At 44.6% G+C, this 25,523-nt stretch overlaps 1 protein-coding gene across 1 annotated transcript in view; it reads right to left on the bottom strand.

Annotated features, from left to right (window-relative positions):
- The window catches only part of LOC309548372 (uncharacterized protein), a gene marked incomplete at both ends in the record, with an annotated part of 1,605,927 nt that overhangs the window by 758,468 nt on the left and 821,936 nt on the right, over positions 1–25,523 (bottom strand). Inside the window, 1 exon segment of the mRNA XM_082248310.1 lies at positions 22,854–23,272. Within this exon segment, the coding sequence (XP_082104436.1) occupies positions 22,854–23,272 (419 nt within the window).

Raw genomic sequence — 25,523 nt, 5'->3', positions numbered from 1 at the left:
AAATTTCCCATAGGTGACGCTTTAAAAGACTTTACAAGTCATCAGTTTATATAGTTATCTATAAATGATGTCCCTAGAGTTATTCCTCTCACTCTGGTGTGTGCAGCGATATGTAAGATGTGTCGTGTGATTGTTGTTTTCCTACAAAACTGCACCCAAAACTGGCATTTGCAGATGTACGCAGGAACTGGGGATTTACAAACGTGTTTATTTATTTACAGTGTGTTACTTTGTTTATTTTAAACTTTTTTTTTTTTACTTAACTTTATTTCAATTACACAGGGGGTTGATGGCCCCCATATGATATCATATTGCTGGTCACAGGTTCTCTTTATAGATATATAAGAAGTATATTACACCGTTAACTTCACATCTGGACCCCAAAAAAAGATGGTCAAGCACACATCATACTTGGTCAGCTCCTTCCCTGGTCACAGCAACCGGGCACTGACAGCGCTGAACCCAGAAATGACAGAATCCTGCACCTTCCACATTCATACGGTGAAGGGGAGATCAGAGATAGGATGTTTGCTGATCTCCTTCTGCTCTCACCACTGGCAACCGCCATGCCTGTCTTGGGTTTCCAGGAGGAACAAGTGAGACCGGTATACATGGCGCAGGGGAGGGGGGAGTATTATCAATGCAGATGAATCACTTCCACCATAAAAAAACACAGTTGGTGTAACAAATGTATACAAGCTCCCTGGTGCTATAGCTATAAGGCCGTGCTGCTGATGATGTAAACCTTCCATTGGCCGGAGTGAAAGGGTTACACTAATGTACATCTGCCGAATCTGTATCTGAGGAGACCATAAAAGCAGCATTAGAAAGAAATGTTAGCATGGCTTCAGTCAGGCGATGGTCCTGGTGGTCATGGTCTTGTTCTCCTTCAGGTCCTCTAACCTTGTAGATGGTGACATGGACTTGTTGTGTGGGAATGAGCAGGAGGGGCTCGGGGTTATCTTGTACCCAATGAGCTTGTTATGGATAAAAGATGAAAGTGTCTTCTGGGAATTTAAATTTTAGAGGGTTACATAAGTGGGCGGGGCTGGTAATAATGAGGGGTGTGTCATATGATAATCAGTTTCTTAGCATAGATGATATAAATGGTATAAATATATCCTTGAAATGTAAACAATCTATCTCTTTTCTTCTGTTGGTAAAGTGTCACATATATATGATTAATAAAGTTGGATGATATTTTCACCGCACAATACTGTGGTCTGGGTTCTTCTACAACACATCCACCCAAAAATGTAATCTTCCAGTTCTAGGAGTCTGGTGGAATGGGTGACAAGCTGATTGTATCTCTTATAGGGATGCACCGAAATTTCGGCCACCAAAATTATCTGCCGAAAATGAGCCTATTTCATTTCGACTGATAATGGGTTAACAGTGCCGAAATTAATATGGCCGCCGTGAGGAAGGAGGAGGGTGCAGCGCAGGGCAGGTTTTAAAAGTCCCGCCTCTGGCCGGCCACCCTCCTCTCAATGACGTCCCTACTACTATGATCTCTGCATTAATGAAGGGACATACCAGGCGGGAGGGCGGGGCGAGCGGCCACTAATAGATAGAACTATGTGAGAGCTTCACTTCCTTGTCAGAGGAGATACATGCCTGACACTGTCTATCAGATTTCTTGAGCTGCTAAGACGCCAGGGCAGTAAAAAAAAAAAAAAACAAATGATCAATTTTTGGAAAGTAGACACCCCGAGGTAAGTGCTGAGAGGCACAGTGAGTACATGGAGGATTTTATTTTTTGACAAAGGTTTGTGAAAATTACAAAAATTGTTTTTTTTTGTACACAAAGTTGTCATTTTAATGAGATATTTCTCACACAAGCCATGGATATTTGTGGCATTACACCCCAAAACACATTCTGCTACTTCTCCTGAGTATGGGGATACCACATGTGAGAGACTTTTGACACCCTAACCACATACAGGTCCCCAAAATCCAATGACCACCTTCAGGCTTTCAAAGGGCGTATTTCTCTTCCTCACTACCTATCACAGTTTCGGAGGTCCTGAAATGCCAGGATAGTACAAACATCCCCAAATCACCCCTTTTTGGAAAGTAGACACCCCAAAGTATTGGATAAGAGGCATGGTGAGTATTTTACATATCTCAATTTGTCACAAGGTTTTGAAAAAAGAAAAAAAAATGTATGTGGCGGCCTGCCTGTGTGATATAGCGGCAGCAGCTGCTGCTCTCCCTGTCAGGCTTCACCAGTCCAGCACTGTGCAGAGGGATCAACCCATCCAAAGAGGGATCTCCATCCAGGTGGATGATAAACACTGACATGTGATTTGGATGAGTCTTTAACCACTTAAGCCCCGGAGGATTTGGCTGCTAAACGACCAGGGGGTATTTTGCGATTCGGCACTGCGTGAATTTAACGGACAATTGCGCGGTCGTGCGACGCTGTACCTAAACGAATTTGACGTCCTTTTTTTCCCACAAACAGAGCTTTCTTTTGGTGATATTTTATCACCTGTGCGCTTTTTACTTTTTGCGCTATAAACAAAAAAAGAGCGTAAATTTTGCAAAAATAACAATATTTTTCACATTTTTTTATATGAAATTCCCCAAAAAAAATGTAAAAATCAAAATTTTTTAACATTTTCGGCCAATTTGTTTTATCCTACCTATGTTTGTTAAAAAAAATCGCAAAAAGCGTATTTTTATTGGTTTGCGCGAAAGTTATCGCGTTTACTAACAAAGGGAAAGATTTTTGTTATTTTTGTTGGTTTTTTTTAACGCATAATGGCGGCGATCTGCAATTTTTTTTGCGGTACTGCGACATTGCGGCGGACAGATCGGACCCTTGACTGACATTTTTGACACTTTTGGGGTTACCAGTGACATTTCTACAGTAATCAGTGCTATACATATGCACTGTTACTGTAAAAGTACACTGGTAGTGAAGGGGTTAACTTTATTTGGGAGGGAGGGGCTGTGTGTGTCCCTAGGGGCGTGCTTTCTACTGTGATTGGCTGTGGCTTGAGGTGTAAGGACACTGATCAACGGTTCTACATAGTAGATCCGTCTGATCAGTGTTTTTACACCGAGGAGAATGACAGGTGGCTTGTTTACACAAGCCGCCTGACTTTCTCCCTCTCCCCCAGTCACACGCGTGGGGGGGGGGGGTCCGTGACCGCGCCGGAGCGGGAGCGCGCCTCCGCGGGTGCGTGCTCGCTCCCCAGACCCCCCCAGGCTAGTGACGTTAATTAACGTCACTCTGCCTGGCCGGGGCTGACCACCGCAGTAAATCTACTTGCGGCGGTCGGCAAGCGTTTAAGTATCTGATTTTGTGAGTACATAAACGCATGTACATGGGAGTAAACACAACGCAATGTGACTCTGGGGACAAAACACAAGTTTGTCTCCTTTGATCCCCTGTCCTTCCCAATGCTAAAAAATGCACTGAGAACGCATGTAAACGCACATGTGGAAATTCATGAGAAACGTGCAGTTCCTGGTGTGACCGGACCCTTACAGGGAAAACTTTTATTTGGGGGTGACGTTTGGTGACAATGTGATCAGTTACACCCACTTATGTTTTATTTCACCATTACTTTTCTTTTATATCAGTGTTTTCACTTCAGTACATGAAATAATCTGATATCTGAGGGAAATCTGAGAGCGATATGAAGACTTTGTGGCGTTATATTGTATGTTCATATGTCTGTGTGTACATCAGACCGAAAAGAGGGACAGAGAAATATGGAGTCCTACAAGAGAGAGTGATGGGAGATATGATAAAATACAATCTCATTACCTCCTCCGCTGATACTTCCAGCAACGTCTCATCTATAATTCCTCCCACATGGAGCTTCCTGTCTGTACCTCACTTCACTTCCTGTCTGTACCTCACTTCCTGTCTGTACCTCACTTCACTTCCTGTCTGTACCTCACCTCACTTCCTGTCTGTCCTGTCTCTCACTTCCTTTCTTCCTTAGAGAATTCCCTGTTTCTGTGTAATTGAGATCACCACCTTGTGGAGTTTAGAAGAACTGCAGTACCAAGAAATGTCACAGGAAGCCAAACTGTGTCAATTAAAGCAAGATTTATTAAACTCTTGACTCCCAGAAGGTTTTAGCCCCTTTATAACCAGGACATTTTTTGCTATTCAGCACTGTGCTACTTTAACTCTCAATTGCTCAGTAATGCAACACTGTTCCCAAATTATTTATATTATTTTTCTTTTACACAAATAACGCTTTCCTGTGGTGGTGTTTGATCACCATTGGGGTTTTTATTTTTACTGTATAAATAAAAAACAAAAATCACAATAAGTGTACATTGATCGGTCTGTGTGAAATTTATAGCGTCTACAAACTATGATGGGATATAAAAATATTAAATCACAGTAGTGCTGCGCTAAAAACCTCAGAATAAAATGACATGAAATGGTTAAAAGTGAAAAAGCAGCCACACAAATCCGGAATAGCAACAGATCCAAAGCAAATAGTATAAAAACTGCGGCACTAGTTCTATATAAATGTCCCAAAATAAATTGGACAAAGCAGTCCTTCAGTGTCCACTTCAAACTGTAGAAAATGTGAGAAACCGTAGACCTGGAGACCACCAAGCACTCTGATAACACCGCTTCTTACCAGATAAGAGTGATCTCCATTACAGAGATCCAATACAGCCAGATGTACAGGGGTGAATAACGATCCTCCTCCCAAGGGTCCAGGGCTAACAGATTCAACCGTTTGCACAATATGAAACAGAAAGCAGGGACACTCTCATAGCGCAGACTGTATGAGCTTTTATTGGCACACAAGGTTAATAACATTTACAGTTTTGTGGCGTAAAACAGGCATCTAAGCTAGTAGCAGAAGTTCCTCTCCGCGTGTTGTGCTGTATACCGAAGATAACCAAAAAGATGGCCGCAACGTCTCCTTCCCCGTAACGGCGTGCGTCACCATGAGAGCCATCCGACGCGTTTCGTCATCAAAAGACGTCGTCAAAGGTGATGGGATATATACTGGAATTTAAGGAGCTCTGACTTTCTGACTATCTATCACATTTCTTGAGGTGCTAAAATGTCACAGCAGTACAAACACCCCCCAAACAACCCCTTTTTTGAAAGTAGACACCCCAAGGTATTTGCTGAGAGGCAGAGTGAGTCCATGGAAGATTCTTTTTTTTTTTTTTTACACACAATTGCTCATTTTAATTAGATATTTCCCACACATGCCATGGGTATATGTGAAATTACACTCCAAAGCACTTTCTGCTACTCCTCCCGAGCATGGGGATACCACATGTGTGAGACTTTTTTTGGCAGCCTAGCCACATACAGGCCTCCAAAATCCAATGAACACCTTCAGGCTTTCAAAGTGTATTGGATTTCCTGACAACCTATCACATTTTTGGAGCCTCAAAAAATGCCAGGACAGTTAGCCCCCCCCCCCCCCCAAATTACCCCTTTTTGGAAAGTATGCATTCTAAGGTATTTGCTGAGAGGCATGTTGAGTCCATGGAAGATTATATTATTTGCTACAAGTCAGAGGCATAACTAGAACTTTCAGGGCCCTGGTGAAAGAAACCATGAAGGACCCCCTGACCCCTCCCCCTTCTATCTGAGCTCCAGGCTTCCAGTTTTGGGAGGGCGTCCATGGACATCCCCCCAGAATCCTGCCTCCCATGTGCCCCTAGGGGCACGCATCCAGCATGCTCTATGACTTCTGTGTTCTTCGGACAATCACAGTGGCCCTTGTCGGTTATTGGTACTCCTTTCTTCTCATGCTGTGTCTGTGTGAGGAAAGGAGAGCTGTTAACCAGCAAGACTGTCAGTATATTGTTTACACTGATAATCAGGGCTCTGATCATCAGTGTCCTGATTATCAGTGCAGCCCCATCAATGCTGCCTATCAATACTACCTATCAGGACTCATGAATGCTGCCTATCAGTGCTCATCAATGCCATCTAGCAGTGCTCATTAGTGCTGCCCTCAGTGCTGCCTATCAGTACCACTTATCAGTGCTCATCAATGCCGTCTATCAGTGCTCATCAGTATTGCCTATTAGTGCTGCCTATCAGTGCCCCTTATCAGTGCTCATCAATGCCACCTACCTGTGCCCATCAGTCCTGCCTATCAGTGCCACTTATCAGTGCTGCCTATCAGTGCCCATCAGCAGTACACAGTGGGGGAACTCCAGGGACCAGTTGCAAGTGCGACAGCTGCGACCCTGGTAATTCTGCCACTGCTACAAGTGTAATGTCATTGAAATGACAGAGTGTATTGTTGTAGAAATGCATGAAGTGCCTTATATTCTCATATCTATGCCCAGCCATTGCAGCAGGGAACACGGGAATATGAGGAATCGAGTCTGTAGACCAATATTACTGCAATTCATTTTTTTTTTTTATTCCCATGTTAAGGGGTTATACCCACAAAAGTCTTTATTTAGGAAACCATGACAGGTTTCCACTTGAATGGTCTAGCAAAGTAGGAGTTTGGGTTGGCAGTGATGTAATGGTCAGCATAAAGATTAGTTTGGTCCACAATCAAGTTATAGAGGTCTTCAGATAAAAAAAAAAAACTAAAAAAAGTCAAGGGTTTTGTTAAGTTCGCTGTTTCCACCTGAACCTCGGTTTGGGCTGTGGGCGGGGGGATAATGGGTGCTGCTGAATCTGGGGGCAGCCAATTAGGCCCCCCCACAGGAAGGACACTATGGGCTCTATAAGCTTGTGCTCAAATTCTTAGTGCCTGCACTTGCATTCCACTACTAGGGCTAGCCACCTCGTCTTCCAATTCTGGTACTCACCACATCACCATGAGATGTGCATATGAGCATAACTCTGCTTTTCTAGCACCTCAGTAACCTGGGGTCGGGTACGTCTGATCTTAGCAGGGACATCTTCTCCATCGTCTGAGCTCCCTGTCAGGGTGCCGCTGCTTTCCACAGGCTCATGTTCTGAGCCGGATTCTGACAGAGAGAACTCCCCTTCACTCTCATCTGTCATGTGCAGAATCCTGTAGGCCTCCTCACTCCTGTGGACCTTTCTTTGGATATTTTGGGCAGTAAATTTACAGGTACCTAGTGCGACTCACGGGAAAAAGAGCTCCTGGCTGTCAGGGACTGCTTGTGTGCTAGAAATTATCCTGCTAACACTGAGTTTTTGAGGACTCTATACTACTGGGGATGCTGGTATAGTTCTGATCATGGTCAGGATACTGATCTGCATTCAGACACTCTACTAGTAATGGCGGTTATAGTGTGACTTTGATTATGTTCCTGGCAATGAAGGAGGTCAATGTGGATGGCGATAGTGTAGTGGGGTGTGCTGACATCAACCATGTAACCCGGAAGGACGGGCGGATTCTCCAGCCATATATAACAGATGCTGGACCAGCGCTATTAAACCCACAGTGTGAGGGGAGAATTATAAAAAGGAATGTAAACAATAGATATAAAAACAGATATAGAGAATCAAAAAATAATAAAAAACACAATAATGATAAATGTTTCAGGTGTATGTAGATACAAAGTCCATGGAGTAGAGTCTATGTAGAGATGGATGGCTGGGTGGCCACCGGCTCTATCAAAGTTAGGAGGGGACTCTGTGCATGGTAGACAAATAAAGAAGAGAGAACAGAGCAGCGCCACCTGAGTGTAGTATTAAAACAATCCTTTGTTGGCATAAAAGGTAATGCACTCACATGAGTGATAGGAAAGCAGGCTTTACTGCAAGTCATCCGATCCGCTGCAGGGGCGGCAGGAGAGGTGTAAACAGCCCTGGGTCCTGGATGTGTCAGTGGCTTCTGGCGCTTCCTGGTGTCCTGTCGGCATCACAGCTTCTCCCTCATCACATCTGGCAGAAGCGGGGCGGTGCAAGTGTTCGGGGCATGCATGCCCCTTCGTCAGGCATAGCCGGCCAGATGCTTTGTTTTTAGCGCGTACATTCTGCTTTTATGTAAGTTTCTCTCCTCTAATTTTAATAAATTGTGCAATGGTATACACTATGGAGCCTCCTATGTTTTTGTTTTCCATGATGGTTGCTTTATTCACCTGTGGACTCTGAGGTTGGATGAGTGTTACCATTCAGGGGACACATATGGCCGGTATATCTCCGGTTGTGGACATCCCCCCAGGTTTTAATTGGTCTATACAAGTCCTGCTGTTTTTGAAACCCATTCGCTTGGTGATTGATAAGCCCCAATCTATTCGGCTTCTGGTAAGCAGACTTACAGTTGGTGGCGGATTAAGCACTGGCAGTGGATATCACACAGCACTATCTAATTTATTCTGCACATTGTGTCACCTTTTATTGGGACTTTTTTGGACTATCACTATTTAATTATTAATTTATTTACTTGATGTTATTGGTCAATTTTTGATCATTTTATTTCAGAATATTGTGTTAATTTATTTGCACAGATTTTGTTTTCCTTTTACTCATCATTTAGCGCAGCTTGTATTTATTATATTTTATATGATAGTGTGGCGGACAATCTGACACTATCTGGGAGGGACGCTGACTGACTCTGACATTATCTGAAGTCCCTAGTGACACTAATACAGTGATCATGGAAAATGCTGTACACTGTACTAATGACACTGTGAGAGGGAAGTGAAAGGGTTACCTGGAGGGAGATCAATGGGTTAAATGTGCCTCACTAATGCCTCGTACACACGCAACGATTATCGGCCGACCGATCGTCCGACTTTTGTCCAGTGTTGTTGTGTTGGTTGAAATGTGCTCTAGACTGCAGACGAATTTTCTCGGCCAACAAAAATCAACTTCAGAAGTGATGTCATGTGCTGGTTTACTTTCCGTGTGTTTTTTCTTCTCTGAGCATGCCCAGTCTTGCTCATCAGATTTTTGTCTGCCGAAATCTTCTGACTGACGGAAAATCGGCTGTTCTGTTGACGGCCAACAAAAATTTTATAGCCTGCACACCAGATTTTTTTCGGCTGAAAAGTCGAAGTCGGTTGTCGAAAGCATCATACTAACAAGCCGAAAATCGGCCGATCGGACGTTGGCCGAAAATTCCCGGCCAATAATCGATGCGTGTGTACGGGGCATAAGTGTGTGGAAGTGTAAATGTGCTGATTGGACTCACACAGGTCTGCTTTCTTCTCTCTCTGAACAGAAAAGGGCTTAGAGAGAGAGAAGAACGGTGCAGTTCCTGTGTCTGTGATTACAAAACATTGACACGGCTGATCTGTGATTCCGTACAGCCAATCAGCAGGTCCAGGCCAAAAATCATTGGCTGGGACCTGCTGACCGACTTGTGCTGCACTGAATGACAGCACAGATGGGGTGGTGGGAGCGCCCCCTACCTGGAAATGCTGGATGTCATCCATGTACCTCATCCAGCACAGCGGGGCCGCTCGGCCGCAGTAAGAAGGCAGTGGGCGGTCCACAAGCAGTGAAAATGTCACCTATTGATAATTTTGGGTGCTGTAATTCTCCCAGTCTCATGGACACACACAGGATTTGTATCCTTTTACTCCACACAACTTCATCTTTTATTTTCTACAAACAATGTGGTATTATATTGTGCTTTGTCTGCACTAACATTTATTGGAACGTATAGTTTACTGAGAATGTAGAACTGATAAAAAGTTACACAAATATTGTGTGACCGAAAAAATTCCAACCACCATCTTTTTATTCTACAGGGTCTCTGCTTTCAGAAAATATATCAAATTTTGGTAGTTTTTTTAAATTTGTTTTTTAGCCAAAAATAACCTTTGTGCTATAGTCACACTGGAGGGGGAGGGGCAGTAGTGACAGTTTCTTCTTCTTTGTTCAGTCACAGGAGGGGGCAGGGTGGTGACCAATCTGAATTCCTTATACAGTGCAGAGAAAAGTGAGGTCACAACCTGGCTCTGCTGTCTAGCAGGGGGACATAAATAACATAACTGGCTGAACAGAATAACATTCATACAAATAGGTAGAAAAGTTTACACAGATTTATTTATAAGTAAAATGTCTCCATGGAGTCTGTCCGCGTCTGCCTTGAGGTTACAAGGTAGGAGGAAATTCAGAACAGGATTAGAATCGGCAACTAGAGGGAAGAAATACTACCAATGAATTCCTTAAAGTGAAATGAAAAGACGGGTCCTCTTATTTAAACAAAGCCCATCCCTGTGACAAAAAAACTGCATTAAAATGAATAAAAAACTATGGAAAAAAGACTTGTAAATCTACTCATCTTACCCCTAGCGCCACCTAGGTGAGGGGGATGTCCTAACATGAAAAAGTTTAAAAAACGTTCTACTAGTGAGTGGGCAGCTTTAGGGTCTCTGCGGATAACAGACTCTCAGAATCTCATTCTAGAGGGAGGATTCCTCCATTCACCTTGCTTGTGTGGATGGGGATCAGCCCAATGGCTCTCGGTGTCTGATCCATTCCATGATGAAAAGCATCCGGTGCACCAATAATCCCCTGGGACATGCAAACAAACTGGGAAAACCCCAGGGGGCACATAAAAGCCGTTTTCTATTGATTATCATCACTCATGGATACTTGATAGTCCCCGGATCTCAAGTCCATTACTGTGAACCATTTACTGACTTGCAGGATAAGAGGTTCCCCAGTGTGAGGAGGAGTGTATTGATCTGGATCAGTTCTATGATTCACAGTTCTGTAATCAATACATATTCATACTCCACCATTTCTCTTTCTGATCAACACTATTAGATTCTATAATAATGGTTTTATCTTTTATTTTTTACACTCTCACACATCATCCAAATCTTAGGAAGGAGTCCATCGGAATCTCATTCTAGAAAGGGTGATCTCCGTTAGGTGAATAGTGTGCTGAATGCTTCGGATAGGTGACATAGGGGGAGGGGCAGTAGCTCCTTTATGATCTGAGCAGTCCTTCATTCATCACCATGTAGAGCAACCCCTTAGGAGCCGCAAGTAGCTGGGACCCCCCACCCTGCACAGCCAGGCACACCGAATCTTCCCTATATATATAACACTGATATCTGTACACTGAGTGGCACTCAAGATGTCAGTGTTATATATGCAGGTAGAAACCAGCACTCAGTGTACACATATCAGTCTTATACAGTATATAGGGAATAGCACTCACTATGTATATACAAACCCAATTCCAAAAAAGTTGGGACACTGTACACATTGTGAGTAAAAAAGGAATGGACTCATTTACAAATCTCATAAACTTATATTTAATTCACAATATAATATAGATAACATATCAAATATTGAAATGTCATGCCAAATATTGGCTCATTTTTGATTTCATGAGAGCTACACATTCCAAAAAAAGTTGGGAGAGGTAGCAATAAGAGGCCAGAAAAGTTAAATGTACATATAAGGAACAGCTGGAGAACCAATTTGCAACTTATTAGGTCAATTGGCAACATGTTTGGGTATAAAAAGAGCCTCTCAGAGTGGCAGTGTCTCTCAGAAGTCAGGATGGGCAGAGGATCACCAATTCCCCCAATGCTGCGGTGAAAAATAGTGGAGCAATATCAGAAAGGAGTTTCTCAGAGAAAAATTGCAAAGAGTTTGGAGTTCTAATCATCTACAGTACATAATATCATCCAAAGATTCAGAGAATCCGGAACAATCTCTGTGCGTAAGGGTCAAGGCCAGAAAACCATACTGGATGGCGGTGATCTTCGGGCCGTTAGACGGCACTGCATCACATACAGGAATGCTACTGTAATGGAAATCACAACATGGGCTCAGGAATACTTCCAGAAAACATTGTCGGTGAACACAATCCACCGTGCCATTCACCGTTGCCGGCTAAAACTCTATAGGCCAAAAAAGAAGCCAAATCTAAACATGATCCAGAAGCGCAGGCGTTTTCTCTGGGCCAAGGCTCATTTAAAATGGACTGTGGGAAAGTAGAAAACTGTTCTGTGGTCAGACGAATCAAAATTTTTAGTTCTTTTTGGAAAACTGGGACGCCATGACATCCGGACTAAAGGGGACAAGGACAACCCAAGATGTTATCAGCGCTCAGTTCAGAAGCCGGCATCTCTGATGGTATGGGGTTGCCTGAGTGTGTGTGGCATGGGCAGCTTACACATCTGGAAAGGCACCATCAATGCTGAAAGGTATATCCAAGTTCTAGAACAACATATGCTCCCATCCAGACGTCGTCTGTTTCAGGGAAGACCTTGCATTTTCCAACATGACAATGCCAGACCACATACTGCATCAATTACAACATCATAGCTGCGTAGAAGAAGGATCCGGGTACTGAAATGGCCAGCCTGCAGTCCAGACCTTTCACCCATAGAAAACATTTGGTGCATCATAAAGAGGAAGATGAGACAAAGAAGACCTAAGACAGTTGAGCAACTAGAAGCCTGGATTAGACAAGAATGGGACAACATTCCTATTCCTAAACTTGGGCAACTTCTCTCCTCAGTCCCCAGACGTTTGCAGACTGTTATAAAAAGAAGAGGGGAGGCCACACAGTGGTAAACATGGCCTTGTCCCAACTTTTTTGAGATGTGTTGATGCCATAAAATTTAAAATCAACTTATTTTCCCTTAAAATGATACGTTTTCTTAGTTTAAATATTTGATGTCATCTATGTTGTATTCTGAATAAAATATTGAAATTTGAAACTTCCACATCATTGCATTCTGTTTTTATTCACAATTTGTACAGCGTCCCAACTTTTTTGGAATCGGGTTTGTAGCACAATCACTGTATTTGCGGATGATACTAAACTAAGCATGCCAATATCTTCTATACAGGATGTGGAAACCTTACAAGCAGACCTGAACAAAATAACGGGGTGGGCAACTACATGGCAGATGAGGTTTAATGTTGAAAAATGTAAAGTAATGCACTTGGGTGTCAGAAACACGAAAGCAAGCTACTCACTAGGGGGGGAACCTCTGGGTGAATCTAGGATGGAAAAGGACCTGGGGGTACTGGTAGACAACAGGCTTGGCAGTGGCATGCAATGCCAAGCCGCTGCAAGCAAAGCCAACAGAATACTGGGATGTATAAAAAAGGGGATTCACTCCAGAAATAAAGAGATTATTCTCCCACTCTACAAGACTCTGGTCCGGCCACATCTGGAGTATGCTGTCCAGTTCTGGGCACCGGTCCTCAGGAAGGATGTGCTGGAACTGGAGAGAGTCCAGAGAAGGGCAACAAAAATAATTAGGGGAATGGAGGACATCAGCTATGAGGAAAGACTACAAGCACTGAACTTATTCTCTCTGGAGGAGAGACGATTGAGGGGGGATATGATATCAATGTACAAATACTGTACTGGTGACCCGAGCATAGTGAACAAACTATTCAGAGAAAGGAAATACAATAAGACACGTGGCCACTCACTAAAACTTGAGGAAAAATGGTTTAACCTTAAAATACGTAAGGGGTTCTTCACTGTCAGGGCAGTAAGGATGTGGAATTCTCTTCCACAAGCAGTGGTCTCAGCAGGGAGCATCGATAACTTCAAAAAACTATTAGATGGGCACCTTAAAGACCACAATATACAGGGGTATACAATGTACAACATACAGGGGTATACAATGTACGGTTATCAGCAAACACACACACACATCATAGGTTGAACTGGATGGACTGATGTCTTTTTTCAACCTCACTAACTATGTAACTATGTATCTATGACAGTAATGGGGAAGACTGAGGACAGTAATGAGGGGTGAGGAGAGTACTGGGGGGAGATGAGGATAGTAATGAGAGGCTGAGGACAATATTAGGGAGAAATTGAGGACAGTAATAGGGAAAGGCTAAGAACCGTAATGGGGGGCTAAGCACAGTAATGGGTGCAGCTGAGAACAGCAATGGGGGGCCTGGAGATGATAATGGGAAGGCTGAGGACATTAATGAGAGGCGCTGAGGACAGTAATGTGGAGCAGCAGAGGACAGTAACGAAGGGCTTAGGACAGTCGTGTGAAGGGGGATTTTGATGTGAAGGGGGACTGAGGATGCTGATGTGAGAATGGAATTGTGATATGAGGCCAGAATCAGATCTGTGCATGCATGTTGGGGGTAGGGCACCACATTCATTTTAATGGGCTGCCTACCCAAGAGAACTGCAGGGAAAGTAGTCCTGACCCTTTTTTGTTTTTGTACCAAACCACAGAGTGCTGCAGTTCCATGTGATTTGGTGAGCTTGAAAATGTGCCATAGGTGTCAATGTACTCATTTTTAATGACAACCCCGTGCATCTGCTAAAGTGCAGTGCGTTTCTCTGCGGGTCGGGAACTCATGCGATTTCCTGCGTATTCTGCAGCCACAGATATGTGAATCTAGCTTAAAAAGAGAGGGGGTTGTGATGTGAAGGATCTGAGTCATCATAAAACTGATTCAGACCTCTGCTGGAAGAATATTTTACTGATTGGACCTTCATGAATTTAATCCAATACCCCTGCTGTATATTATACCTGCTATTGGGAATTACCTTTCTCCTCTATGGAGACCGGAGTTGGCTTCACCAAAAGTGTGTGTGTGTGTGTGTGTGTGTGTGTGTGTGTGTGTGTATGTGTGTGTGTGTGTGTGTGTGTGTGTTTGGGGGGTTCTCCCTCTCTGCAGATGAGGAGATGAAATCACAGCTGGGACACGAGGATCCAGCCAGTTTTTGGGGAAATATCTCCAGATATAAATCCTCCTGAGAAGTTCCTAAATAGACAACTGTCATTGAGATTCCATGGCATGACTTTAGCTGAATATTGGAAATCACAGCGTATTCCAAGGGGGCTCCGAGGTAAACTGATCCCAGCTTTGTTTGCGGACAGGGAGGAGTACAATGGTCTGTTTACATAAGTTCTAAACAAAAGCTTCATTGTTCTCCGAGTTTCATTTCTCCAGAAGGAAGAAGCTTCTCTGGATGCACAGATCACACCGGTGGAGTCTACACTGCAGTCTGCATTGTCAGAGGGAGTTCAACGTCTAAAGATCTACTAATCAGGCGAACTCTTGGAGGGCCACCTACACAACATTCTCACCTCGTCCATCTAGACTGGTCACTGGAGCTTCTTCTACAGACTCTGATCCATCACTTCCCTCCTCTGATAGAGACACTTTAATAGGATCTATAGAGGGACAACACCGGCCTGGTTTTCTACAGGAAGGTAGGTAATTTACAGATCTGTGTGTGAGGGGGAGGTAGGTGATCTATTGTGTTTATTTGTGTGGGGGGGGGAGGTAAGTGATCTGTGAGTTCTGTGTTGGAGGAGGGGAGAGATAGATGATCTGTGGGTTCTGTTTTGGTGGGGGGATTTATGATCTGTGGGTTCTGATGGGGGGGTGATCTGTGGGTTCTGTGTTGGAGGGGGAGGTAGGTGATCTGTGGGTTCTGTGTTGGAGGGGGAGATAGGTGATCTGTGGGTTCTCTGCTGTTGGGGGAGGTAGGGGATCTGTGGGTTCTGTGTTGGGGGAGGTAGGTGATCTGTGGTTTCTGTGTTGGTGGGGGGGGGGGGGAGATAGGTGATCTGTGGGAACCATGTCTGGGGAGATAGGTGATCCATGGGTTCTTTGTTGGGGGAGGTAGGTGATCTGTGGGTTCTGTTTTGGTGGGGGATATATGATCTGTGGGTTCTGTGTTGGGGGAGGTAATTGATCTGTGTGTTCTGTTTTGGGGGAGATAGGTGATCTGTGGGTTCTGTGTTGGAGGAGGTAGGTGATCTGTGGGTTCTGTTTTGAGGGAGGTAGGTTATCTGTGGGTTCTGTGTCGGGGGGAAGGTGATCTGTGGGTTCTGTTTTGAGGGAGGTAGGTGATCTGTGGGCTCTGTGTTGCTGGGGGTGGGGTGGGTAGGTGATGTGTGGGTTCTGTGTCAGTGTGGGGGGGGGGTAGGTGATCTGTGGGTTCTGTGTCAGGGGAGGTAGGTGATCTGTGGATTCTGTGTTGGGTGCAGGTAGGTGATCTGTGGGTTCTGTGTGGGTGGAGGTAGGTGATCTATGTTTGATAGGCATATTGTAAGACCTTTGTGTGTGAGGAGGAATGTGAAAGGGAAGGGGTGTAATATCTGGAGGAATGTGTATGGGGGAGGGGTAGGAAGACAGGGAGGGCTGTTTATGGGGGAGGGGTAAGAAGACAGGCAGGGCTGTGTATGGGGGAGGGGTAAGAAGACAGGCAGGGCTGTGTATGGGGGAGGGGTAAGAAGACAGGCAGGGCTGTGTATGGTGGAGGGGTAAGAAGACAGGGAGGGCTGTTTATGGGAGAGGGGTAAGAAGACAGGGAGAGCTGTGTAGGGGGGAGGGGTAAGAAGACAGGGAGGGCTGTGTATGGGGGAGGGGTGGGAAGGGCTGTGTATGGGGGAGGGGTGAGAAGGGCTGTGTATGGGGGAGGGGTGAGTTGCCATAGAACATCGAGAACATCGCCTTGTTCAGCTGCCCATACACTCGTACAATCTCCTTCCAATCTTTTCATTGTAAGATCCTTCCCTCCATTTTCTTATGGTTAGTGGAGTGAAATGGAAGTGTGTGATGGCAGTGATGAGGAAATTGGAAGGATCCGGATGTAAAATGTTTCTGGAATGAAGAAATTTCTAGCAGTGAATGTGATTTCATTCAGGAAAGTCCATTCATTCCAAACAAAGGTTCTTTCAAGTACATTTGTCATGTCATCAGATCTGCTTTGGTATGAATGTCTGTATAGACGTGCGGTTAAAAATCTCCTGGTGTATGGCCAACTGAACAGTCATTGTGACTGAGCCCTGAGAATTGTGTGTTCTGTTCCAGAATCCCCCCAGGATGTAGCTTGTCACCCCCCTCTTGTGTTTATGTGCTGCCCTCCCCCCACAGCGACCTTATATTGACCCTTCACGGTTCCTCTCTTCTCCTCCATAGTGATCTCACATTGCCCCCCCATGGATCCCCTACTCTACCCCATAGGGACCCCACATTGTCCCCATGGTTCCCCTCTTTTCCCCTATAGTGACCTCACATTAATACACCATGGTTTCCCTCTTCTACCCTCATAGTGACCTCACCTTGCCCTCCCATGGTTATATTCTTCTTCCCCCCCCCCCCCATTGTGACTCCATATTGCTTCCCATAGCGCCCCTCTTCACTCCTGATAGTGACACCACATTTCCCCTTATGGTTCCCATCCCCGCCCCCTTTAATGACTCCACATTTCTCCCCACATTGGTTCTCCTCTTCTTCCCCCACAGTGACCCCACATTGCCCCCTATGGTGCTCATCTCCTCCCCGAATAGTGACCCCACATTGGTTCCCCTCTTCTCCCCCTATAGTGACCCCACATTTATCTCCACATTGGTTCCCAATTTCTTCCCCCATAGTGACCCCACATTGCCCCTTATGGTTCCCATGTCCTCCCCCAATAGTGACCCCACATTGGTTCCCCTCTTCTCCCCCTATAGTGACCCCAAATTTGTTCCCCTATTCTTCCCTATAGTAACCTCACATTGACTCGCCTCTTTTCCCCTATAGTGATCCCACATTGATACACCATGGTTTCCCTCTTCTACCCTCATTGTGACCTCATCTTGCACTCCCATGGTTATATTTTCCTTCTCCCCACATAGTGACCCAACATTGACCCTTCATGGTTTCTGCTTCTTTCCCCAATGGTGCTTGATAGGCTGCTCAAGCAGAAACGTGCAGTTAACGATTACCTGCACGAACTCTGCGGCAAGACAGGTTCGGGGAGCATAGGTTTTTTTCACCTCGCCAGTGGCTGCTCATGCGAGACGCATGCACACTTCTGCGGCCATTCGCTGAGATCACCAAACTGGTCAGTCACGGCCAGGGCGCCATCAGTGACATCATACCTTACGCCTTCTTTCTGGAGCGTGCGTTGCGTCATGTCATTGATCAAGCCATCGGGGAGCAGTAGCAGGAAGATCAGGAAGTCGCAATGTTGGATGAATTCCCAGTGGGTGCTACTCCATCTGAGACAAGTCAACAACAGGAGTCTGAAGAGGAGTCAGAGGAGGATGGTGCCGGGGCAGGTGAGGAGGAGCAAGAAGAGCATGCTTTAAACCTTTCTGGGATCCCTGGTGTTGTCCGTGGATGGGGGGAGAAGAACGAGGACGACATTATCCTGGATGATGAGCAGGAGCCAGGCCACTACACCACTTCCAGTTTAGTGCGAATGGGGGCCTTCATACTCCAGTGTTTTAAGGGGGACCCCCATATAAAAAGCATAAAGGGCAAGGACCAGTACTGGGTGGCAACGTACTTAGATCCCCGGTACAAACAGAAAATGGTGGAAATGTTACCACCATCACAGAGGGCAGTCAGAATGCAGCACTTCCAGGCCTTGCTTTGAGAAAGGCTGCATTCTGCTTTTGCGTGCGCTGGCAGAGGAATTTCCACTCACAGGGAAACAGTTTTGGGTAGCAATCCAGTAGCGCCTGCAAGAAGAGGGCGGTTTGAAGATGTGTTGGTCACTTCAGATATGAGATCATTGTTTCAGCTGACCCATCGACAGCTGTACTCCAGATCCAGCATCAGGGAACGCCTAGACCAACAGGTGTCCGACTACATCGGGTTAACGGCCAATGTGGATGCTCTGAGGAGTAATGAACCCCTGGACTACTGGGTGGGCAGACTTGACCTCTGGTCAGAGCTTGCACAATTTGCAATGGAACTGTTGGCTTGCCCCCCCCATCCAGTGTCCTGTCCGAAAGGACATTCAGCACAGCAGGGGGGATCGTGACCAATAAGCGCATTCGCCTAGCTCATGACAGTGTTGACTACCTCACATTTATAAAAATGAATGAGGCATGGATCTCAGAGGAATTCAACACATGTGACCAGTAGACCATGTTTCATTAAATTTCCTCATGACAGGCCACAAATATATGCCAGACCGCCATCCACCCACAACAATTCATGGTCCTTGTCTTCGGTAAATACAGCGGCATAAAAGGCATTTCATGTCCATTGAATGCCTAATTTTTGGGGCCTTTCATGGCCGACAATTATTTTTCCTGTCAATGCCTAATGTACCTCCAGCAACAGAATACAACGTTCTTAGCTTTCAGGTAAACGCATGTGGGCTAATTTTTGGGGCCTGTAATGGCCGACATTTACTTCTGTATCCTGTGAATGCCTAATGTACCTTCAGCCACAGAATACTACATTCTTAGCTGTCAGGTAAATGCATGTGGGCTAATTTTTGGGGCCTGGAATGGCCGACACTTCTTTATCCTGTGAATGCCTAATTTTTCAGACTGGAATTGAAAATGAATGGGTCTATAAACGTTCGCCAAATTGTGGAATGGATGCGGACCCATTTTACAGACGTGTGAATAGACCCTATATGTTTTTGACATGTATTTACCGGCTGCTGTCAGTTCTGGCTGATTTAAGGGAAAAAAAAATACATTTTTTTGCTGTAAAAATAAAAGAAAAAATTTTTTTAGGGCAACTTTTCCAATTGCAATACTTCTGGTATGACATTGTCCATGTGCTGGGACTATTTGTGCACAGCTAGTAAGTGTTTTGTGGCGGCAAATATGACCTAAAGGTTTTTAAAGTTTGTCTCCCATTAAAGTCAATGGGGCCCGCTTTAAACTTGCGATTCGTGAACATTTGAGAAAATTTGTGGCTAACGTTCGCGAAACACCCCGGCTGATGTTCGTCCATCACTAGTCACTGGTTCCCACATAGTTTCAGTTAGTGTCAGATTGGCCACCGCACTATCATAGTCCTGCTATAATTAGTTGATCACCGCCATTACTAGCGTAATAAAAAATAAATCCAATTTCCAGTATACACGCAAAACAATCAATATACGCCTATTGGGATTTTTTTTCACCAAAAAGATGTAGCAGAATAGATCTTTGCCTGAGTTTATGAAGAAAGTTATTTTTTTATTTTATATTTATTGAATCTGTTTTATAGCAGAAAGTAAAAAAACTTACCGTTAGTTCACCGGTAACGGCCTTTCTCTTCAATCCTTCCAGGACGGCCTACTATTGGGAGATCGTGGCTCCGCCTCACCGGAAACACAACTGATTTGCAGCTGTTAAAAGGGTTCCACCCATCCTTAGCTCCAGTTTATAGGAAGTAGTTTCCAAACCGAACCTTAAGGAAAAGTTATTCAACAGCTACTTATAAATACATATACATATACATTTATATTATACAAATTCTTTTAGAATTTTCCACCCATAGGGAGGGATGTAGGCCGGCCGTCCTGGAAGGATTGAAGAGAAAGGCCGTTACCGGTGAACTAACGGTAAGTTTTCTCCTTTCATCCTTCCAGGACGGCCTACTATTGGGAGGATAATAAAGGAATCCACACAGGCCTACCTCAGGGCGGGACCACTGCCTGTAAGACCTTTCTGCCAAAGGCCAGGTCTTGTTGCGACAGTACTTCCACACGATAGTGCTTTAGGAAGGTATCTTGACTGGACCAAGTAGCAGCATGGCGGATCTGTTCCCAGGATGCTCCGGCTTTTTTGGCCCAGGAAGTTGCCATGCCCCTTGTGGAATGTGCCTTTAGAGTTGTTGGTGTGGGGGTACCTGACACCTTATAAGACATACTAATGGCTTGTTTAATCCACCTGGAGATTGAGGGTTTTGATGCTTGTAAACCCTTCCTTGGTCCAGAATGTAGAGCAATAAGTGACTAGATCTTCTAAAGTTTTTGGTTCTTTCCAGATATGCCAAAAGGCATCTTCTAACATCCAAGCAATGGAATTTTTGTTCCTTTGCACATTTAGGATTCTCACAAAAAGATGGGAGAACTATCTCTTGATTCTTATGAAAGGACGTCACTACCTTGGGTAGGTATAGTGGATCTGGTTTAAGAATCACCCTATCCTGAAGAATTCTCATAAAGGGTTCTTTCATGGATAAGCTTTGTAAATCACCCACTCTCCTGGCTGTGGTGATTGCTAACAAAAAAGTTAATTTAATAGACAAAGTATCTTCAAACGCTTCACTAGATAACGCCTCTAGTACTAGCGTTAAGTTCCAAGTTGGAACAATAGTTCTGTTTATTGGAGATACCCTACTCTGAGCCAACAGAAATCTTTTAATTAAAGGTTCTTGGGCTAACCTTTTGTCTAAAAAAACAGAAAGTTCCGCTATCTGTACTCTAAGGGTGTTTACTGCCACTCCCTTATCTACCCCATCCTGTAGAAAATCCAGGATCCTTGGGGTTGAGGCAGAGAAATCATTCTTCTGATTCTGCCAAGTACAAAAAATTTTCCAGATTTTGGAATAAATTTTTCTAGTTATTGGCTTTCTACTAGAAAGGAGGGTCTCAATGACTTTGTCTGAGCATCCTTTCTCTTTTAATATCTGTCGCTCTCTATCCAGACTGTTGATCTGGGGTGACTCAGAGTTCCTTATAGTGACTGTTCTGGCATATTCTAAGAGACTGTCACTATTAGAGACACCAGGGTCGCAAATCCCAGTGTTCTTTGCGACCACAGTCTGTGTCCCTGTAGAACTCTTGATATTACCTTTTGTAGTAGACAGACATATTGTTTGAAAGGCCCAGGAGGTACTGGGGCCCTCAAGCCCACCAAATCCTTCTATACTCTCAGAAGGAAGAACTGTTCTATTTTTTGGCTCTGTGAGACAAACAAGTTCACTGTGGGGTTCAGTTTCCATTCTATTTGTTGGGTGGGATGGAGACTGACTCTCAATAGCTCTACTGATTTCAACTGAGTTGCCCATAGGAGAAGAGAAAAAACTCTGGGCTGCCTGAGAAAGGCTAAACGCTTTCCGCACATCAAAATGTGTAAGAAGGCATTTCTTATCTCTAGCTTTGTCATACAGACATTTTGGTACAGATCTTTTTGGACCCAGAACCTGTTCCCCCTGGAGAACCTTAGTTCTATTTTTAAGGGACAAGTCATAGTTGATATTAGTACCGCTTGGGAGACCAACTCCAATTGGTACACTTCCCGACGCAGAAGACAGGGACTGGCAGAGATGTTTTCCCATTGGGAAGCAAGATGGGATAGTCTGCCCCCTATACTGACTCTGACGTCAGTTAGATTCTTTGGGTTTTGGCCCTGGCTTGAGGAACAACAATTTGTCCTCTTGTTTTCCTTTTCCAGGGCCTCTCTTCCTAGCCTTAAATGGTCTTTTTTGACTTTTGCCTTGGAAGTTTTGAAAGGAATATCTTCCTGATTTATCCTTTTTCTTGGTGGGGAATTTTTTCCCCTTTTCTGCGGATCTGGACAAGGTCTCATCGAGTCCAGAACCGAAAAGTAATGAACCTTCAAAAGGTAAGGCGCAAAGTCTTGCTTTGGAGTTTGTATCACCTTCAAATCGCTTTGACCCAAAGCGCCCTTCTAGCGGAATTTACCAATGCTGCTGTCTTAGCGGATGCTGCCAATGATTCCACAGCTGCATCTGCTAGATATGATGTAGCTTTACTAATCATGTTTAAGGAATTAACTAAATCTTTTGATCCTGCCATACTGCGGACACGTTTTAACAATTCCTTAAGCCAATAGTCTGTGTTCCTGGCCATGCAGGTATCAGCTAAGGCTACAGTAGTAGAGTATGCATTTGAATCCCAGGCTTTACTTAAGGCGGCTTCAACCCTGCGATCCATGGGATCTGAAATATGCCCGGCATTTTCAAAGGACAAATCTGTTCCTTTAGATAACTGTGCCAGGGGAGCATCAAGTTTAGGGTTTTTTGTAAAAACTTCTAAGTCCTGAGGCTCAAAGGGAAACCTTCTTTTCCAGTTTTTTGGTCTGGAAAAGGAATGTGTAGGTACTTTCCATTCCTGAAGTATTATGTCTTTTAATGACTGATGAATAGGAATGGTTCTGTACTGGGCTTTCCCCAAGCCTTTGTACACTTTGTCTTTGCAAGAAGACTTCTTTGTTGGAATAGGAATTTCTTCCGTTTCATATACTACTTTGAGAAGATTTTGTATATATTCCAAGGGAAATAGTTTTTTTACTTTTTCCCCTTCACTGTCACTATCAGAGTCCTCCTCTGAACTTGAAGAGTCTTTTAGACAGCTGGAACCCTCTTCTGGATCCTCCTGTTCCCTAACCTGGGTTGAGGGAATGGAAAAATTATCCCAGAGGGATGGGTGTTCTATTAACCCCTCAGTATCTTGGGTGGATGCATCGTCTGCTCCTTCCAAGGCTGAAACTAGAGGGACGGTTGCTGGGGTTTTAAAAGACTGAACAACAGCTGCCATTTCTTCCCTCATAGTTTTAAGTAAATCTTTCATAAGGTCCTGGGTTGCCAATTTGTCAATACAAGTCATGCATAAAGGCTTTGTATAGGACCTAGACAACCTAGTCCCACATTCCCCACGTTTTTTGTTTGAGGATGGGGGTCTGGCAGGGGCTTCCTGTGCCGTTGGTGTACCTGTGACAACACATGAGAAGACAAGAAGAAAGGATACCATGAAGCGACTTCTTGTCTAATACTACGGCAACATATTTCAGGATAAAGCATGGCATAGGCATACCTGTCCTATAGACAGCAGAGGGCCACCATAGGTATCACTTACCCGATCCTGTCGCCACTTGCGCTGCCGCTTTCTCCCCTGTGAGGACTGCGGCTGCTTGAGTCTCTTTTCGGGGCTTTCGCCCACTCGGAGTCGGAGAGTCAGCCATACCATCGCCGAGATCGCTCCGCTCCGGCGTCTCCTCCATGCTGGTTTTCTTCCGGGAGTCAGCCGATCCGCCCCTTCCGCCGGAACTTCCTGTCTCCATAGCGAGGCTTGGGGCTCACCGCTCGGCGGGAAATTCAAAAAGTCCTTCCGCCCAGCGAAGTGAATGGAGGAGACTTTCCTGCAGAGACCGGCAGGACTTCAGGTATGAGGGACCCCACGAGGCAAACCACACTACCTGGTATGTTTGGCGACCTGGAAGCTCCTCTTTTCCGAGGACACAGCTAGGGTGGAACCTGCTATTAGGCCGACCGAAGCTGCCTTCCAGGGGGACCGTCTTTGCCAGCTATTTGCCTCAGGTTAGTAAAAAAAAACAAACGTTCCGGTGTGAGGTTGGAAACAAAACTGAACTGGAGCTAAGGATGGGTGGGACCCTTTTAACAGCTGCAAATCAGTTGTGTTTCCGGTGAGGCGGAGCCACAATCTCCCAATAGTAGGCCGTCCTGGAAGGATGAAAGGAGAAATATTGTTTTTTTTTTCAAAAATGTTCAGTCCTTTTTCATTTATAGCGCAAAAAAAAAGCAAAAAAAAAACCAGTTTTGTTTAAATACCACCAAAAGAAATCTCTATTTGTGTGAAAAAAAATTTACATTTCATTTGGGTATAGCGTAACAGTGTCGGCTGGTGCTCGGTAATTCGGGGGGGGGGGGGCAAAACAATGGGCAAGCCCCCGGTTGGTCAGTCAGTTAGTCAGTCAGTTAGTTGGCAGGTGACACGTTCCTCCCCCCCAATGGTCTGCCTCCTTATCTTCTGTTCGAGCTGGGGAGTGCTGGATGGCTAAGCCATGTCTCTTCTGCCTCTTCCTGGCCAGTGGCCAGTACGATCGCTTCTCCTTTTGGCAAATCGGGAAAGGGGTCTCACAATCCTCTTCCTGATTGGCTGGGAGGAGAGTCAGTGTGACAATAGCGAATATTAATTGGCTATTGTCACACAGTTGGGTGGGCTCAGGGTGCAGTGATCTGTGCCCCGAGCCCATGCTTTTTTGAAGCCTATTAAAGCCTCTGGCTCTAATCACATGCTTTAAAAAAAAAAAATTGTGAATCCATGCTTCTGGCGCCCTGCATGTAGATTAGGGGGCCGGATGCATGGATGGGGGGGACGGGCCGCCCCTGGTCATGAAGGGAGTAAATCAATCTTCCGGAAGGCAAGTGGGCACTGTATAAAATGTTGATGTGATGCAGGGTGTACTCTTATACTTTTGAATTTTGTCATATTAATTTTCTATTCCGAGTGGACCACGATTGCTGTGAAACCCAATAGGATAAGGCTGTCTTGCGTTATATGCTGTCACATATTCTTGACTTTTGTAATGCTAAATGTACTCAATTGTCCACTCTGGAACGTTTTGGATGTTTCAATAATTTTTTTGTTTAATTAAAGAAATATAAAGCAACCTTATTTAGCTCTTTATATCGAATTCTGACATTTTTTTTTTTCTGTACAGGTGGATTTATGAAGTTTTCAGTCACGTTGGTATTCAAAAGCACAACTAAGTCACATGGGAAAGAAGACATTTGAGCGTCTTATGTGACTAAAAGTCTTTTTGCAGGTCACTGGAGGATTCACACAGGACACAAGTCATATCAGTGTTCTAAATGTTGTAAGTGTATTGGATACTCTTCAACATTGATCCAGCCTCCAAGGACAACAGAAGAAAAGCCATTTCAGTGTTCTAAAAGTGACAATGGATTTACAGTAACGTTCAACCCATGTATACATAGGAGAAGCCATTTCAGAAGTTTTTTCTTGTTTGGAATGTGATAAAGATTTTACAATGAAGGCAAAACGTATCACACACCAAAAGGCTCACACTGGAGAGAAGCCTTATCAATGTTCTGAATGTGAAAAAGCTTTTACAAGGAAGGATAATCTTGTCACACATAAGATGATTCACACTGGAGAGAAGCCATATCAGTGTTCTGAATGTTATAAAACATTTACACA

The sequence above is a fragment of the Pelophylax lessonae genome, assembly GCF_965119305.1.
Source record: "Pelophylax lessonae genome assembly, chromosome: 2".
NCBI lineage: Eukaryota > Metazoa > Chordata > Amphibia > Anura > Ranidae > Pelophylax > Pelophylax lessonae.
The sequence above is the reverse complement of the archived record's forward strand: the minus strand, read 5'-3'. Positions and strand labels throughout refer to the sequence as shown.